The sequence below is a fragment of the Adiantum capillus-veneris genome, chromosome 22 (assembly GCF_014529385.1).
Source record: "Adiantum capillus-veneris isolate H3 chromosome 22, ASM1452938v2, whole genome shotgun sequence".
Lineage (NCBI taxonomy): Eukaryota > Viridiplantae > Streptophyta > Polypodiopsida > Polypodiales > Pteridaceae > Adiantum > Adiantum capillus-veneris.
This window is the reverse complement of record NC_140952.1, coordinates 66,300,481-66,318,394: the sequence shown is the minus strand read 5'-3', so window position 1 is coordinate 66,318,394 and position 17,914 is coordinate 66,300,481. Positions and strand designations below refer to the sequence as shown.

General features: G+C 44.4%; 1 protein-coding gene and 1 pseudogene across 2 annotated transcripts in view; both read left to right on the top strand.

Moving 5' to 3' along the window:
* The window catches only part of LOC147429508 (uncharacterized), a 33,175-nt gene extending 30,944 nt beyond the window's left edge, over positions 1 to 2,231 (top strand). For both annotated transcript variants that reach the window (XM_086495776.1, XM_086495777.1), the window contains exons 2-3: positions 1,100 to 1,179; positions 1,528 to 2,231. In XM_086495776.1, the coding sequence (XP_086351902.1) occupies positions 1,537 to 1,935 (399 nt within the window). In that variant the 5' untranslated portion in view covers positions 1,100 to 1,179; positions 1,528 to 1,536 and the 3' untranslated portion in view covers positions 1,936 to 2,231. The remainder of the gene's footprint in view (positions 1 to 1,099; positions 1,180 to 1,527) is intronic.
* A 3,179-nt stretch (positions 2,232 to 5,410) lies between these two features.
* Positions 5,411 to 10,953, top strand: LOC147429507 (uncharacterized; annotated as a pseudogene).
* Positions 10,954 to 17,914: the final 6,961 nt, after the last annotated feature.

The window sequence follows — 17,914 nt, the reverse complement described above, 5'->3', positions numbered from 1 at the left end:
GAAGCAATTTCACTTTCCATTGTTTGCCATATATGGTGGTTTGTTTTAGTATGTTGCTGTAGTGATTTTTTTTGTGATTCAGATTAGTTTGATGTTGTTGATTTGAAGAAGAAATAAGTATCATCGTATTATTATTGGGAGTAGAATATGTTACTAAAAATTGAGTTTGGAAATACGAATTCTTATGTACCTTAAAAACTTATATTCAGTACTGTGCACCCTGTGTCTGCATACCTTACCGCCCTGCTTAAATGTCTGACAATTCACTGATGTGGGATGTAACCCCCAGGCTCCACCCCACATGTGGGCATGATTCCCATGGTATCAGAACTCTGTTTGTGGAATTTTGAAGGCTAAGACAACACTCATTGACTCTGTGTCTCTTGTACTTAAGCAACATGCATTGACTTGGTGTCCTCTGTGCACTCTCTCCATGGCGAGATCACACACATTGTAGCACTATAAATTCAAGGAGTAAGTAGTTTTGAGGGTGTGTGTTTGGGGGGGGGTGGGGGGAGAGGGCTTGCTTGCATGGAGGCCGCACCCCCCCCCCCCCCCCCCCACACACACACACACACACACACACACACACATCACCATTGTTTCTCCATCTCGTCTACGTTGAGTTCTTCCCTGTTGAACTTCCCCTTTGCAGTCTTGTAGGATTTACCTTGAGCAAGTGGACTCCACTTTTTATTTGGGCATGGTCATTGGCTTGTCTAACTCGCATCATTCCAATAAAACTCTCTCTGAAGTTCAGGCAGGATGGCTCCAGACACATGCTTTGGCATTTGATTCTCTTTGGGTCCATGGAATATTGCGACTTTTTCGTTGAGACATGACCTAGCTTTGAGTGAATTTGGCTCTATCAGTTCCTCATGCGTTTTACTAGATCTTAGTCACCTTTCTTTTTACGTTGTTCAAGATTGGTTTTTATGTGTTCTAATTTTTTTGGTTATTTTTGAGCCAAATTTTGTTTTACTGCTGTAAGAGGCAGATTCAGGCCATATGTGCATTGGGGGAAGAAACTCCGCAGCCAGATTGCTAACCTTGTCAGATAGGATGGAAAACACTAACCTCATTTTCTACTTGAATGCAGCTGCTCTAGTCTTTGGGACAGTCAACCTTTCGTTGAAGTTTTCTTGTTTCTGGTCGATTCTCCCTGTGACAAGGACATCAGTAAGCTCACTCTCTCTCAAAAGCAGGTCAATGACATGTTTCTGTTCGATAAAAGCATTTTTAGTTCCCTGTAGTGCAAAAGCACAACCATCATTTGGTAAGGTTGTTATCTTTTGTTATCATTTTTTGTTTCTGGCCTTCCATGATGTCTAAATGGGATCTGTACGTCTGTAATTGGACTGTATGAGGTTTGATATTGATTGACCTAGTTCAACATACATTGTTTGTTTAGTATGCCTCTACTAATATGTTTTTGAAGGAGAGCATCATAGGGGTAAAAATGGTAGCGTGAAGTTTCTTTTAATTAGGCACGTTTCTCTTCAAACAGAAGCATTTGCAATTTTGCAGGGTTAAAAAATGGCATTGGAATGGGCTGTACTGGCATATACGGTTGGAGCAGAGGCCATCATTCTTTTACTGGTAACAATGCCGGGCTTGGAGCGCCTTCGCAAAGGGGTCATTGGAGTTGCAAGGAGTTGTCTGCAACCATTAATGGCGATTATCCCTTTCTGCCTATTCCTTCTTTTGGATATCTACTGGAAATATGAGCACATGCCGAAGTGTGCTGGACCTGAATGTTCTGTGGCAGAACATACAAAGCATCAAAAGTCGATGATGAAGAGCCAGCGCAATGCCATTCTTGTCATTGCTGCTCTACTGCTCTATTGGCTCCTCTATTGCGTTACCCACATGCTGGTACAGATAGATAGGATGAATCAGCAACTTAAGCAGTTGAAGCAGCGCCATGCAGATTGACATGTCTATCGATTCCGGCACAGCAAGCCTGGTTCTTGAGAGTTGGCTATGAGTCTTAACATCTAAATTAGGCTGCTTTTCTTGGATGCATTTGCGCATCAGGTGTCCAATCTATAAGAGACAAAATCCCTTACTTTTTGAGCTGTTGTTGTTGTGGCTGTCAAATGTGTGTGAGACATTTTTAGGTGAACTTCCAATGTTTAAGACGTTGAACATTTTTGCCTGTATATGGTAGTTTGTGTACTTGAAGATCTATTTACTGATGATATAAGCTGGAAGCTGTCTTGTTGCATAGACTTAACGTGTTCAAGTTTGCACGTGCTTGTATGCTCTCTCTCTCTCTCTCTCTCTCTCTCTCTCTCTTAACTCTCCTTGTGGGATAGGTCTCTTGGGATAGTTTCCTACGATGTTAGAATTCTCTTCTCTCTCTCTAGACTCTCTCTCTCTCTCCCCATATTGCAGAACAATTTAAACACTGCACATACAGCTGTCTGGGTGACTGATTCAGAGGGGAATGAGGTTAATATATGTGATCGGACGCATGTGAGGCAGACATTGGTAGACCCGCCGGTTCCGTTGCCCATGAAGATGAAGTTCTACAGAGATCACTTAGAGCGGATTGCTGAGCAGGGGTTCATTCAGCGACGACCATGGTATATGCCACATGCCATGAGGAACACCATTGGCCAGCTTAGAGTATGCTCACGTAGACTCGAGGTCGAGACTGGGTGGGCAGCAGGCATACCCGAGAGGACAGGAGTTGTAGATTGTGTGGACTAGAGCGAGAGACAAGAGGAGCATCTTATATATAGAGCAAATATGTTACATGTAGCATGTAGTTGTTGATAGATCACAAATTTTTTATTTTATTATATTAAATTTTTGTGTGGTGCAAATTTGTAGTGCGGCGAACAGATTGCTAGATATATTAATATTTGTGGTTCAAAATATGTAGCTTCAACACATGTAGGTTTCTTAATGGTTGCTTTGTGAATGGCAATTGTAGAAATCTCTCTCTCTCTCTCTCTCTCTCTCTCTCTCTCTGCGCATTAGGGTTTCGTTGATCTGCTGCAGATTAGGGTTTCGCCTGTTGTCGTGCCGCTCCGCTTCCACGATGGAAAAAAGAGTAAAGAGAAGCAGAAAAGTCTATTTGAAGCTCACACATTTATTGAGCATTGACCAGGGCTCGAAAACAAGCAAGGAAACAAGCAAAGAGATTTAGAAAGTGTATGCTTTATGTGGTTATGAAAGCCTAAGCGTAGAGATTTTATGCTTGAAGAAAAAGTTTTACATGTGAAAGGGCTCTTAGGACATATAAGGCAACTTGGGTAGAGGAAGACATGTGGTTAGTGGTAAAAAGGAAAGTGTGTAAGAGACTTCACATCTATGCATGAGGGAGGCCGAAAAAGTCCAGACAGGTAATTGGACAAAACGGGCCGTGTACGCAGAAGGAAAAGGACGTTTTGAGTATTTTTGCATCTCACACACAGAGGCTAATTCTGCACCGATTAAGAGATATTCAAGTTTTCGTGCTCTGTTGTATTAGCGGGGAGGAAGCCATAAGCTTTGAGCACTCTAATCCTAAGCCAAGCTTCCATAGCCCACTCTAATCCAATCTTCTATAGACAATCTAATCAAAGACACCATAAACCACTCTAATTCAAGCTTCCAAGCTACTCTAATCATTGAAGGAGTTCAATAATGTAAGCAACGGTACTGTTAATGATAATTAAGCTATAATTAAGCTTCAGGATCTTGTTCAAGCTGTTAATTTCAAGCTTTGTTTACATTCATTGTGTCTGCTGCAACTGTTTTCCTCACACCTCTCACAGCTAGAGGCCCCGCGCCTTCCCGGCTCACCTTTCGAACACAAATCCCCCGACACTGTAAATCACGATTTCATTGATCTGTCGTAGATTAGGGTTTTGCCTGTAAATCAGGGTTTCGCTTGGTTTTTAGGGTTTCGTTGTTGCAGTAGATCAGGGTTTTGCTACTCTTGCACCTGCTCTCTCTCTCTCTCTCTCTCTCTCTCTCTCTCTCTCTCTCTCTCTCTCTCTCTCTCTCTCCTGCCCGCATGTGTGCTGCCCACAGGCTCACGTGCCCCCCCCTCCCTCCGGTTGCGCGCGCTCTTTTGGCTGCTCGGCGTCATCTCCCTGCTGCTCGCGCTCCTCTGGTTGCTCGGCGTCACCTCCTTTGGCTGCTCGGCTTCCCCTCCCTAGCTGCTCGGGCGAACCTGCCTGCCTGTGCGTTGACACACACACACACACACACACACACACACACACACACACACACACACACAACCTGCTGCCCAATCCAGTAGTAAGCACGCGTGCACGTGCACACACTGTTTGCTGCCCAGTCCAGTAGCAAGCACACACATGAACACATAACACATTCATGCGCACACAGAAGCATATGGCCAGAGCATTGATGATGTATTGAATTGCAACAATGCACATTAGGAGGAGAGGAAGAACGAATGAGTTGCTGTATCTTTTGTTCAACGAATTTAGACAAGGTCAGGTCACCTATGTGCAAATCCCCATCGGTTGTGACAAAGGCAACATTCATGGTTACCAACAAAAGGATAACACAAGTGGAGAAAGAGATGAAAGAGTGGAAGACCGAAATGGAAGGGTGGTGGAAAGAGAAGGCCAACTTCATCCAAATGGTCTTCAAGCAAGTCTTGCAATGGAAGAAAGACCTATTGGTTGAAGACCAAGCGCTCTAGGAAGAGGTCTCAACCCTGAAGCGAGGACTTGCGGAAGCTAGAGTGGGGAGGGAACTAGAAGAGGGAGAAATCCAGCCCTCTGTGATAAATGAACTCAATGACATCAAAGAACAAGTGCGAAAAGTCAAGGAGGAAGAGAAGCAACACGAAGCAACGATGTCATCATGGGTGGATGTTATCACGAAAACACAAAAGACGGTAGATGAAGCCGAAAAGTGCACAAAAGTCTCAAAGAAAGCGACGGGGAAAGAATTAACAACCATTCCCACTCCCACAATCATTAATATGACCCAAGAGGAAGAGCAAAGAAGGAAGATTAGAGCTTTGCATGTAGGTGTAACCGGCCTAAAGGACTGTGATAATGTGGAAGGCGAGGTCAAAGATCTCCTACATTTGATGGGTAATGAGGCCACACTCACTAAGGCATGGAGAGTGGGGAAGAACAAAATGGGGAGAGTTCAAAGGAGAGAGCATTGCTCCTTCGTTTCCCCTCCATGAAAGCGAAGAAAGACTTCTTGAAGAGACGTCCTACACTAAAGAAAACGGGGGTATTTCTTGGGGATGACCTGACACTCTCACATATTGCTCATATGAAAGAAGTCATGTTAGAGATAAGGACTGCCAGAGAGAAAGGAAAGGTGGCATTTTATAGAGATGGGAGAGTGGTCATTATGGAGAAGCGCTCCGCATGACGGCACGAGACCTATGGGACCATACTCAAACTTGCTACCTAGAACTGTAATGGGTCTCCACGTCTTGATGTGGGTGCTTTGGAGGACAGTTTCACCGGGAAGGACACCATCTTCTACTCAGAGACACACCAGGCCTTTGGGCGGATACAGATGGGGGACAGCTTGCAGAAAGGAGACTCGATCAGAGCATAGAGGACGGGCCTTAGGGGGAGTGGAAATTTTATTTAGGGAGGAGTTGCAGCCATTGATACATATTGCCCGCAGAGATGAGGAGGCGAGGTACATGTGGGTGAGATTGCAAGCTCATACAGACAAATACCTATACATTGCTATATGCTACTTTCCTCCTAGTACATCTGTCGATCCACCACCTAGAGGACAACAGTCCCCCTTTGCTATTTTGGATGATGACATATGGGAGTTTTATAGAGATGGTGACATTATCATCCCGGGTGAGTTCAATGCTAGGATTGCTTAGCAGTAGACAATATTTTATGATGCTTCAGAGGAGATGTTGAGCGAGCTCGATATTGCAGAGATGGGCATATCTAGACTGTCACAGGATGTGGAGCTCAGTATGGACGACACTTGATAGACATGGGATCTGCACATGGATTGGTTGTTTTGAATGGCATACAGAGGTTTCCAATTGCAGGCGGTTTTACGTATTTCCCACACAGACATGGAGATAGTACAGTGGATTATGTCATGGCACAACCTAGCTTTATCTCTAGTATCCATGACCTCATAGTTGGACCTAGACCTGTTGGCGTAGCAATAAGTCACATCCTTTTGTCGATGAACCTCTCTTTCTAGTTTAGTGTAGCACACAGGCCACGGGTAGCAGCTCCACCCACTACACCGTTACTCGAGAGACGGACTCTGTCTATATTGATGGGATATACAGATGCTTGTGCACTGAGGAGCCAGATTCACCTCTGGAGGAGTTGTAACAAACTTGGACACCCCAAGTCAAGATTCTACCGCGACAGAGTAGAGTTTCACTTCAAAACACTCCACAAAGCAAAAGAGAGTCGACACGGCCAACAGAGATTGGCCCCAAAGATTGGCGTCCCTTTCGGTATTTCTTTTATATTAATCTTTGAGCAAAGTATAGCTCCTGCTGGGTCCTCCGCTCTGAGACTCTGCGTCCAGATGCTCTGAAGCATGAGGCCCTTAGGGCTCTTTTATTCTTACAAGGGATGCCCAAAAGCAGGGCCCCAAAATCAATTAAACTCAAAAGCAAAAGTTCCAAAAGCAACTAGTCCTCAAAAACTGGCAAAAAGCAGCCAACGCAAATTACAGAATTCCATACAGCCCTGCCACATCAGCAGCCAACGTGAAACGGGGAAATCCGTGCAATCTACCACGTCAACATGTCGGCGCAAAACTCGAAAATCCATACAGTAGTGTCATGTCAACTGTCAGCGCAAAATCAGGAATTTTCGTAGAGTCAGCCACATTATCACCTTGTCGTGTGTGTGTCCGGGTTGCACAACCATGTCATCATTTTATGACATATCCCCCTCTTGAAAGAATTGTAATCGTCCTAGATTACGTCTGCAAAATCAGACATAAGCCATAAAACATTTCAGTAGACACGGACTCTTAAGTACCGACGCACTAGACGACACACATCCAACACTTGAGACGACAGTCACATCACATGAAAACTTACAGAGAAATCCATTCCAAATCTCAGACCATGACTGCCAGCAACGTATATAGTAACCACATTTTTAGACTTCATTGATGTCGGGTTAACTGATCCCATATTGCGATCATGTCTATAGAGATTTTTCGACTCAAGCATTGTCGTGTGCAAGTAGTCATTCGCCTCAAGCACTATCGTGTGCGAGAATCGTTCACCTCAAGCACTGTTGCGTGCGAGACTGTCGCCTCAAGTATTGTCGTGTGTGAGAATCATTTTCGAGGATGCCAATCCATCACCAAGTTCATATTGAGTAGAGTGGTTTAATCATTCATTCGATTGAATCAATCGTGATCCATGATTCGTTATCATGTTCATTCGGGAGCTGCCACTACTCCAAAATCATCATCATCTCATTCTTGATTTGTTCACAAAATAGAAGGTTCTTCCATATTTAGTTTGATTCAAAATTCATGATACTTATCAGATTCATTCTGAAGCGGTCATTGCTCCCATTGCATTCATCATCATCGATTTCACCTGTTGTCTGCACACAACTAGCAAGTTCTTCCAGACAACATTAATCTCATAAATCAATAATCATCTTCGGAAATTCCTATTTCAAAGTTCTTCATTCACATACTTAGTTCATTCTAAACACAATATTTCAATCATCTAATCATCTCATCCGTCCAGAAGTCTTGATGTACCTAGATCCATGTGTAGCCATCTCATCCCATAGGAACTCTTGATGCGCTCACCACATCATCTAGTCATCTCATTCATATAGGAATCTTAATGCACTAAAATCATTCAACATGCATCATCATTCATTCATTCAAATTCATCATTGTTGTCTCGAATCGAAAGGATGTCCGATTCATTCCTAAGCTATCGTCGCTCTCGATCTCACCATGGCAAGAAGATGGCTCACCTCGTTGCAAAAGAGTGGATGTCTAGCTCCATGCTTTCCAATCCATACAGAGGTGAGTTCCTCGCTCCTATTTGTGGTTATCTGTCACAAACAACCAGATTGTCAGTACATCAGTATCTCTTTTAGTATCCTTTCCAATATCGAGTTCATCTTCTGGTCAACAGTTTTGTTCGAGCTCTTCCTGCGAGTAAAGCTTCCGCTTTTCGGCACTCGTCCGTCCTTTCAGCTTTCCACTCCGTCCTGAGAGGAGACTCAATCATAGCTATAGGGGACGGAGGGGACAGGGCTTAGGGGAGGGGAATGGTCGTAACCGGGATGGGAACGGGGCTTGACGACTGGGTGCATGCCAGGCGGGAACACATGCAGGCGTCTCGGGACAGACAAAAAACAGCCGACAGCCAACGAAGTTATTTTAAAAATTCAAATTAGGAGCCGTTTCAAACGGTCTGCTGGCAGCCCAACGACTCTTTTTTGCAGGAGGCTATAAAAGCCACCCTTTGGGTCTCTCAAGGCTCAAGCTCTCATTGGCAATTGCTCAAGGCTCAAGCCTCTCCTCTCTATGGTCTACCTTCGGCACTTTGCGGCTTTGCCTCTAGAGTCTACGGTCTACCCTCACCTCGAGGCTCGGAGCTCTACCTTTGAGTCTCCTCTCTACCCACTCCCTTCTCTACTCTTGAGTCTCCTCTCTACCCACTCTCTCCCTCATCTACCCTCTCAACTTTGAAGCTCTCCTCTACTCTTTCTCCCCACAAGCTCTCCTTACTCTCTCTCCACCATCGTGTCATCTCAAGCTAACTCCACTTCTCAAGCTGGCTCTTCTCAAAGGAGGCCCACCATGCAAACATGGTCGTGGTGGGATGAAGTCGACTCCACCGCGCATGGTCAAGGTGGCGGTGCAAGACCATGGACATGCAAGCTATGCTCGTACAAGAGAATCGGTGGTGCAAACAAAGTGCGATCCCATCTTCTTCATGAACCCGATCACGAGGTGAAGTTTTGCCCACGCATTACTCCCGAGAAGAGGTTGGAGCTTCTTGAGAAGCTTGCAGTGTATGATGCTGCGGAAGTGGCCAAGAGGGGCCGTTTTGTTGCCGTTGATCCCTCCGCCACGACGACACCACGAGAGCAAAGGCAAGCCAACCTTGGCTCCACCTCTCAAGCGTTCAAGACAAATGCATCTACATCGGGGGCTTCCATTGCGCATCGCCAAAGCACCCTCAACAAAAATTGGAATTCTAAATTGAACGAAGAGGTGCATAGGTCGGTTGTCCGATTCTTCTTCCACGACCACATTACCTTCCATGCTTCGCGATGAGTTTCCATTGTGACTTATGGCATATGCACATTGCAATCTCCCATTTTGTATTTCATTATGGGGTCTCGGACTCTCCATACTAACACAACATGCTCTTTTTTGTGTGGATAGGTCTCCATACTTTCGAATCATGGTTACGAAAATAGGGGAATATGGCCCCTCTTATGTGCCACCTTCATCGGAGAGACTTCACACCACCCTCCTTAACAAAGAGAAGCTTGCCGTGGAGCAAGCAACCCAAGCAACAAAGGATTTGTGGGAGACCAATGGCGTCTCTCTCTTTGTAGATGGATGGAAAGACATGCGCAAGCGGTCCATCCACGGAGTGGTGTCCTACTCTCGGAGTGAGATGTACTTTGTAGAGTCACATGATGCATCCAATAGTTGCAAGGCCGCGGAGATGCTTGCTGCGGAGTGGACAAGAACCATAGAGATCATTGACCCGGAGAATGTCCTTTGTATGGTTGCAGATGGAGAGGCGTCAAATAGGGCAGTCGAGGCTATCATTGAGGGCATGCATCCCACTATCCATGTCACATTTTGCATGGCGCATTGCCTCAACAACCTCCTCAAGGACATAGGGAGCTTGTCAATATTTCACCCTCCATTAGTGACGCCAACCAAATTGTCTCCTTTGTGCTCAACCATCAAAAAGTGCGCCATGAGTTCTCAAAGAGGAGCCACTTGTCCTTGCTCAAATATTCAGAGACAAGATTTGCATTCAATTCGCTTATGCTAGGCCACTTGTCTACATGTGGCAGAGTCTTAAGGGGCCTCTTTCTCAGTGATGAGTTCCAAGCCATGTCGGAGTCTACATCAACAACGGGATTGAAATGCCGAGAATGGGCCAACGACGCCGCTTGGTAGGAGGAGGTGAACACTCTTGATGCCATGGTCAAGCCTATTTTACACCTACTTCGAGTTGTGGATAGCTTGTAGCCATGCACCGGCAAAGTCTACGAAGCCATGGATCGGATGATAGAGACACTTGAGAAGCTTGTGCTTGACCCTATTCAGTATGCGGAGATTTGTGGCTTGTGTGAGCTAAGGTGGAATGGATACTACTCTCCACTTCATGCGGCAGCTTATGTGCTTGGCCCGGAGTTTCAGGGAAGGCATCAAGAGACCGACAAGGAGGTGAGTAAAGGATGGCGGCTTGCATTAAAGCGCCTTGAGCTTAGCAGTGATATTAGGCGCAAGGTTAGAGATGAGCTACTCAACTACAAGCAAAAGAAGGGCTCCTATGGATGTGTAGATGCACAGGTTGATCGCAACAAGATTGGCTCGGTTTTATGGTGGGAGGACTATGGAGGAGATGGCCCACATTTGTAGCACTTGGCTGTTCGTGTCCTTAGCCAATCATGTATCACTAGTTGCTCGGAGAAACTATGGAGTGTGTACAACCACATTGCCTCTAAGAAGAGGAATCGCATTGTGGCCTAGAGGGCCAATGATTTGGTGTTTGTGAGCGCTAACTTGCGCATGCTTTCCAAGAGCGTCACACACAAGGCAGATCCCTTCGCTGAGAGGGAGATGGCACAAGAGAATCCATCTATGGCCGAGACACTTTTGGAGGAGCTAGAGGAGGACTGCGAGCCTGAGTGTGAGCCTCGTGAGGCCTCATATGTCACTGACGACCTCGACTACGACGATGATATGGAGATTCAGCAGGCAAGCACTTTTGGAGTTTGATGATCATTGATCACTCTAGAGTCTAGAGTCTACTCCTCTAGAGTCTACCTAGCCCTTTGTACTTTTTGTTATCCTTGAGGCTTGTCCATTTTGAGCCCTTGTGGCATGCACTTTTCATTTTGTATCCATAGATGTTTTATTAGCACATTTGCGCCTATATGACTCATGCTCTTTGGTCTATTTAGTGTAAATTTGTGGTCAAAGTGATGCACTATTTGTGTGGCATGTGTGTACGTAAAAAAATGCAAAAAAAAACTCTGTTTTTTTTTGCTATTCCGACCCCGTCCCTGTTTCTTGACTTTTGCCGTCCTGTCCCCGTCCCTGTCCCCGTCCCTGTCCCCGTCCCCGTTCCCGACCTTGACCCGTCGTCCAATGTAACTATGGACTCAATGGCCTCGTGCCATCTCGAGTGAATCTCACCAATCGGGTAATTTTTCAGGTGTTTTTGCAATTCTTGGGTTTTTGGGATAGTTGATCAATCTTTTCATACCCATGTCAACATGCAATGGACGCTTGTATTTTGCTGTGGCAAACTTTACCACAAATTATTTCGCCTAAATCTTCATTCTTTTCTTCAGTTCCCGTGCGAGATTTTTAACTTTTCTTTACCTTCCCACTGAGAGGTGTCATCTCCATCAGATTCTTTACAAGAGCCCATGTGTAATCTGGGATTCTTAATGGCTTTATGCCCTGTAAGACAATGAAGACGGGAGCGCGCCTGATGCGCGATGAAGTAAGGGTGAGAGTGGCTAATAAGTCTGGGGTAGGGACACGGAGATTCCAGAATTGTTCCCAAGTGATCTGTCTGCTCTTTAGTAGGATCGGTATGCTTTGAGAGAAGCACACGCCTGATGCTTTGATACCACTGTAACAAACATGGACATCCCAAGTCAAGATTCTATCGCGACACAACAGAGATTCACTTCAATACACTTCACAAATCAAAAGAGAATCGACACGGCCTGACATAGTTCCGTGCCAAGAGAGATTGACCCCAAAGACTGACGCCTCTTTCGGTATTTCTTTTATATTAATCTTTGAGCAAAGTACAACTCTCGCAGGGTCCTCCGCTCTCAGACTCTGCGTCCAAATGCTCTGAAGCTTGAGGCCCTTAGGGCTCTTTTATTCTTACAAGGGATGCCCAAAAGTAGGGCCCCAAAATCACTTAAACTCAAAAGTGAAAGTTCCAAAAGCAACTAGTCCTTAAAAACTGGCAAAAAGTAGCCAGCACAAATTACAGAATTTCGTACAGCCCTGCCACGTCAGCAGCCAGTGTGAAACACGGAAATCTGTAAAATCTGCCACATCAGCATGTCAGTGCAAAACTCGGAAATCCGTACAGTACTGCCACATCAACTGTCAGCGCAAAATCAAGGATTTTCATATAGTCAGCCATGTCATCAGTTTGTCGTGTGTGTGTCCGGGTTGCATTGCCACGCCACCATTTTGTGACAGGAGCTCACTTCTATAGTGACACACACATTGCATGATGCAATAGCAGAGACATACCCACACAGACAGCCTGAGCAGGAGCATGCCCCAGAACGGCTGGTGTGATGAGGAGTGCTGCGAGATGAGGGCCAGACTCTAGAGAGAGGTACTTTTGGGAGACATCATACAATCACATGTTGCCTTCCGACGCCCAATGTGGCGGAAGAAGAGGCATTTCTTGCACGATTAGAGTAGGATCTATATCAGCTATTCTTGAGTCACGACTCAGGTGAGGCATGGAGACTCTTCCATGAGCACTGCACTCCTCTTGCCATCACTTCTACAAAGTCTTGGGGCTAGTATGCATCATCCTTGTACACAATGCCTGGAAAACCACCTCTTCCCGACTCCCCTGAGTCATGTTCGCACACGTGCTTTTTTCACCACTGAGATGGTTAAGAAGGCCATTGATAGGATGAGGACCGGGAGAGCATATGATCATGATGGTGGTAGCATAGTATTTAATACGAGAGAGAGAGAGAGAGAGAGAGAGAGAGAGAGAGAGAGAGAGAGAGAGAGAGAGAGAGAGAGAGAGAGAGAGAGAGAGAGAGAGAGAGATTTCATTATCATCCTCAAGGTCAAATATGATATATGGGACCAAAACAAACATATCATGTAGGGTGTGTGGAGCTAATAATTGAAGATATGAAGTAGATGTTAGTAATGCGCTTGCTATGTTGAGCTGACAATCATGGCTATGTAGCATGCAAGACCTTGCGCTTGAAAACGTGGAAAAAAACAAAATTTCACCACCTTCTAGACTTGAAAAGACTTTTGGAGAGAGAATGTATGAGTAACGTTACGTGGTGGGAGACAACCGTGCCATGTGTGAGGACTTGCCTGATACTTGGAGCTTATCCACTATTGTGCCTATCTTCAAGTCAAGAGACCCTATGGAGCATGGGAACTATCACACTATCATGATTGGACACACACTGGCACAGTTGTACGCATCTATTCTTGAGCAGCAGCCCAACTGAGTAGATGGGAAGAGTGGGAGGGTGTACGAGCCGTAGGGCAGGTAGGGTTCAAGAGAGGTTTTTCTACTCTTGATCACATCTTGACACTCAGAGCCATTATTAAGGAGGGCAAGGCACGGATTTATTGTAGCTTTGTGGACTTTTGCAAAGCATTTGACACAGTACCTAGAGCTAGATTGATGCGCAGGCTGCAGGAGATGGGATTTCCTATAGAGCTGATTTGGGGGATCATGGCACTATACAGGTCAGAAGTGAGACATGTACGCATGTCAAAGTGGCTATCTACTTTAGTTCACTCCACTATCGGGGTGAAACAGGGTTGCCCACTATCTCCTACACTATTTGGTATGTATGTGGATGAAGTGTTCAATTGGCAGGGACATGTATTCCACTATTGTTATATGCTGATGATATTGTGTTGATTTCTGACATTCTAGAGGGGATGCAACGTCCTTTGGATGCATTGCACATGTTTGTTCATGATAGTGGTTTGTCTGTCAACCTTGGCAAAACCAAGGTTATTGTAACAAACTTGGACACCCCAAGTCAAGATTCTACCGCGACACATCAGAGATTCACTTCAAAACAGTACACAATTCACACTTGATTCGACACGGCCCGGCCGAGTTCCGTGCCTAGAGATATTGGCCCCAAAGACTGGCGCCCCTTTTGATATTTCTTTTTGTATTAATCTGTGTTCAAAGTACAAGAGAGTGGGAGGGTTCTCACTCTCACACTTTGCGTCCAGATGCTGTGAGAAGTGAAGCCCCTGTCCACTTATCTATAGGTTACAAGGGATGCCCCAAAGCAAAGCCTTAAAACCTGTCAACTTTGAAAGCTTGTAAAAATAAAGCAATTAATCCAAAAGATTCTCAAATCAGCCAGCGTAGGATTTTCAGTAGCACAAAAGCAACACTTCCGTACAGCTGCCCGCTTTTTGTGCCGCAAATCATGGAAATTCCATACGGGTGCCACGTCAGCATGTCTCAACGGGAATCACGTCGAAAAATGCAGAGTTGCCGTACTATCTGCCACGTGTACAAGTCGGGCCTGTACCCTACTGAGTGTGTCCGGACATGCCAAGTCACCAGTTTGTGACATACCCCCCTCTTGAAAGCACTGTAATTGCCCTCGATTATGCCTGCAAAGCAGATAGAGGCTATAAACTGTCTTATCAGACACTGACTGTTAGTACTGACGCACTAGGAACAACACATCTAGCACATGTACCAATCGACAGTGACATCACAGGACATCACTTGACATCACAAGACATCGAAGGACAAATCAAATTCAAATATCATTCCAAATCTCAGACCATGATTAATCGACAATGTATTTAGCAATCACATCTAGATCAAGTCGGGACTTTACAGATGCCCGATTAACCATCCATATTGCAATCTTATCTATAGAGATTCATGAGACCGAAATGCTGCAGTCATTTCGTCTTTCAGTTCCTGCACTCAAACAAGTCAAGTACAAATCAATCAATATCATTTTCATTATCGGGAATTCCAGTTCATAAAGTCATACAGTAGAATACTGTCAGCTCAGCAGTATCTGTGAAACCCAAAGGGACATCAGTGACTTTATATCAAATCAAAGTATCAGAGCAGTCTATCGACAAAGGAGTGGAGTGACTCCCCTATTGTGCATACCCGCTGCACTAGATTCACCCATGCTGAAATCGGGGTTCTATCGAAGTAGACTATGCTAAACCGAATGCTTCAAGGTAAAGGTTCACAATCTGAGGAGTATCTGCCAGGTCCTCCTCTTCCATCCACTTCACATCCAATGCGGGATAGTAATCAAGAACCGCCTTATCACTTTACCTTTTATCTTTCTATTTTTATGTGCCGATATCTGTTTTGGAACGAGTATTTCCTCGCTTTCCTCCACTTCGGGTTGCTCATCTGGCTCCCCATCGGGCACATCGCCTTTAAAAGGCTTCAAGAGACTCACATGAAAAGCATTGTGAATTCTCCAAGTATCGAGCAGCTTCAGTCTAAAGGAGACATCATTTATCTTTTCTTTTATCTGGAAAGGTCCATAGCATCTCATGCTAAGCTTTGGAAAAAGCCGCTCCTTTCCCTTTTTCTTTCTCAGATGTGCCTTCTCAAAACGTAAGAGCACCCAATCGTTCTCCTTTAATTTCAAAATGCGACGGTGTCGATCTGCTGCCTTTTTGTGTCTTTCCTGAGATTTCTCTAAAGCTTCCCGGACTTTGGCAAAAGCAGTGTCCAAGTCCCTCGTCTACTGGTCGGCTTCAAAAATCTTATCTTTCATGCTTAAGAAGGGTGGAACCTTCGTAGCACCTTGAATAATCTCAAATGGCACCTTCCCCGTCGAAGAGTGAATCGTGTTATTGTAGGAAAATTCCACCAAAGGTAAAAACCTTTCCCATTGAGTCTTCTGATCCGAAATATAAGACTTCAATAAACCAAGTATGACTCAATTTGCAATCTCAGATTGCCCATCTGTTTGCGGGTGGAAAGATGACGATGATTGCAACCTTGTACCAATGTTCTCCCAAATAGCCTTCCAAAACAAACTCGTGAATCGGGGATCTCTGTCGGAGACAATTGTCTCAGGCATGCCATGTAATCTGAATATGTGGGCAATGAATAGTCTTGCTAAGTGATCCGGCTTGACTGTTTTCTTCACTGGAATGAAATGAACTTGCTTGCTAAATCTGTCAATAACAGTCCATATACCATTGTGCCCACTTTGTGTCTTCAAGAGATCAAAAATGAAATCCATAGCAATACTTTCCAAGGGGCGGGTGGGAATGGGTAAAGGATGTAACAATCCTTGTGCTTTATATCTGTCAAACTTGACCTTCTGGCATACCAAGCATCTGCTTACAAAATCGTCCACGTCCTTGAGTCTCGGCCAAAAGAAGTATCTCTCCACACATTTCAAGGTGGTACACACTTAAGTTGGGCTCTCGAAAAGCATTTTGTACGAGCATGCATTTAAGTGATCGAGCAAACTTTTACGTATGTACGATGAGAAATAGAATTCCAAAACACTACTTTTTGTATTTTTCAGGATTACCTCTCTCTATGCTGAGTTGGCGTTTCTTATAGGGCCCAAAATTGAGTCCAACTTTCTCATAATGCTCATAAATAGTGCACAATGGCATTCGGTTAGAGCCTTTTTCCTCAACAACTATGTAACGCACAACATCGTTTTCTTCATCAAGTAGACATCTCGAATGGAATATCCAGCTATTATCTTCCCACTATGTATTCGACCGAATACATCTGCAAAATCTGGATCTGTGGCGTACTGATCGACCATATTCTCAAAGATTCTATGATGTATTGCGGAAATAGCCGAGACAAACAGCTTTCGAGACAAAGCATCTGCCACCAAGTTCTTCTGTCCTTGCATATGGACAATCTGGAAGTCATTAGGAGAAACTTGGACTCAATTTTGGGCCCTGTAAGAAATGCCAACTCAGCATAGAGAGAGGTAATTATGAAAAATGCAAAAGTTTTTTTTTGGAATTCTATTTCTCATAGTACATACGTAAAAGTTTTCTCAATCACTTAAATGCATGCTCGTACAAAATGCTTTTCGAGATCCCAACTTAAGTGTACACAAAATTCCATGTCTGTGAATCTTAATGAGTGATGTGATGTGCGATGAGAGAAAACACATAAGAGTTGTTTTTAAAATACAAAAATAATGCGACGAAATAGAGGCACAAGTATCAATCACCTTCTTATGAAGTACTCGCAATTTAAATTCGAACAGATTGTACTTGATAGTGATTGATATAGGTACTATTTAAGATCCTCAAGGGCCTCTATTCGCTTGGTACTGACCTCATGAGGCCCTAGGCTTAAAAATGCTATAATTTGAGCTAGAGACGTCAGATTTCAGTGTTTTTAAAGAGCTATCCTACGGTTTTTGGACGTTCCGAATGCATCCGTGGGCTTAAAAAGTGCTATATCTTAATCTTAGGGGCTCATAAGGTCAGAACCAAGCGAATAGAGGTCCCAGAGACCCCTCAAGCGTCCCTATTCACTTGGTTATGACTCCTTCATAGTCTTAAATAGTACCTATCAATCACTATCAAGTACAATCTGTTCGAATTTAAATTGCAAGTACTTCATAAAAAGGTGATTGATACTTGTGCGAGATGCACAAGTACAAGTACTTCACTTTATAGGATAGCAACAATGGGTCATAAAAAGGCGTTCGGCGGTTGTGCCAGCTGTCATTATCAAGCGCCTTACTTTTCTGATGATAGTGACAATTTCACCAAAATGGTTTTCATGGACATTTTCAAAATGAGAAAAAATGTTTTTTCAACGTAACATTAGCCTTGTTCCTATTGGCTAAGGAGCATTCTCTCACTAGAGTTGAAAGGCCCGAAAATGAGTCCATTTCTTTCCTAATGGAAATTGTGACAAGATGTTCGCCCACCACATCTGCTTTTCCGATAGCTGCTTTTGTGACAAGAAGTAGCGTAAACT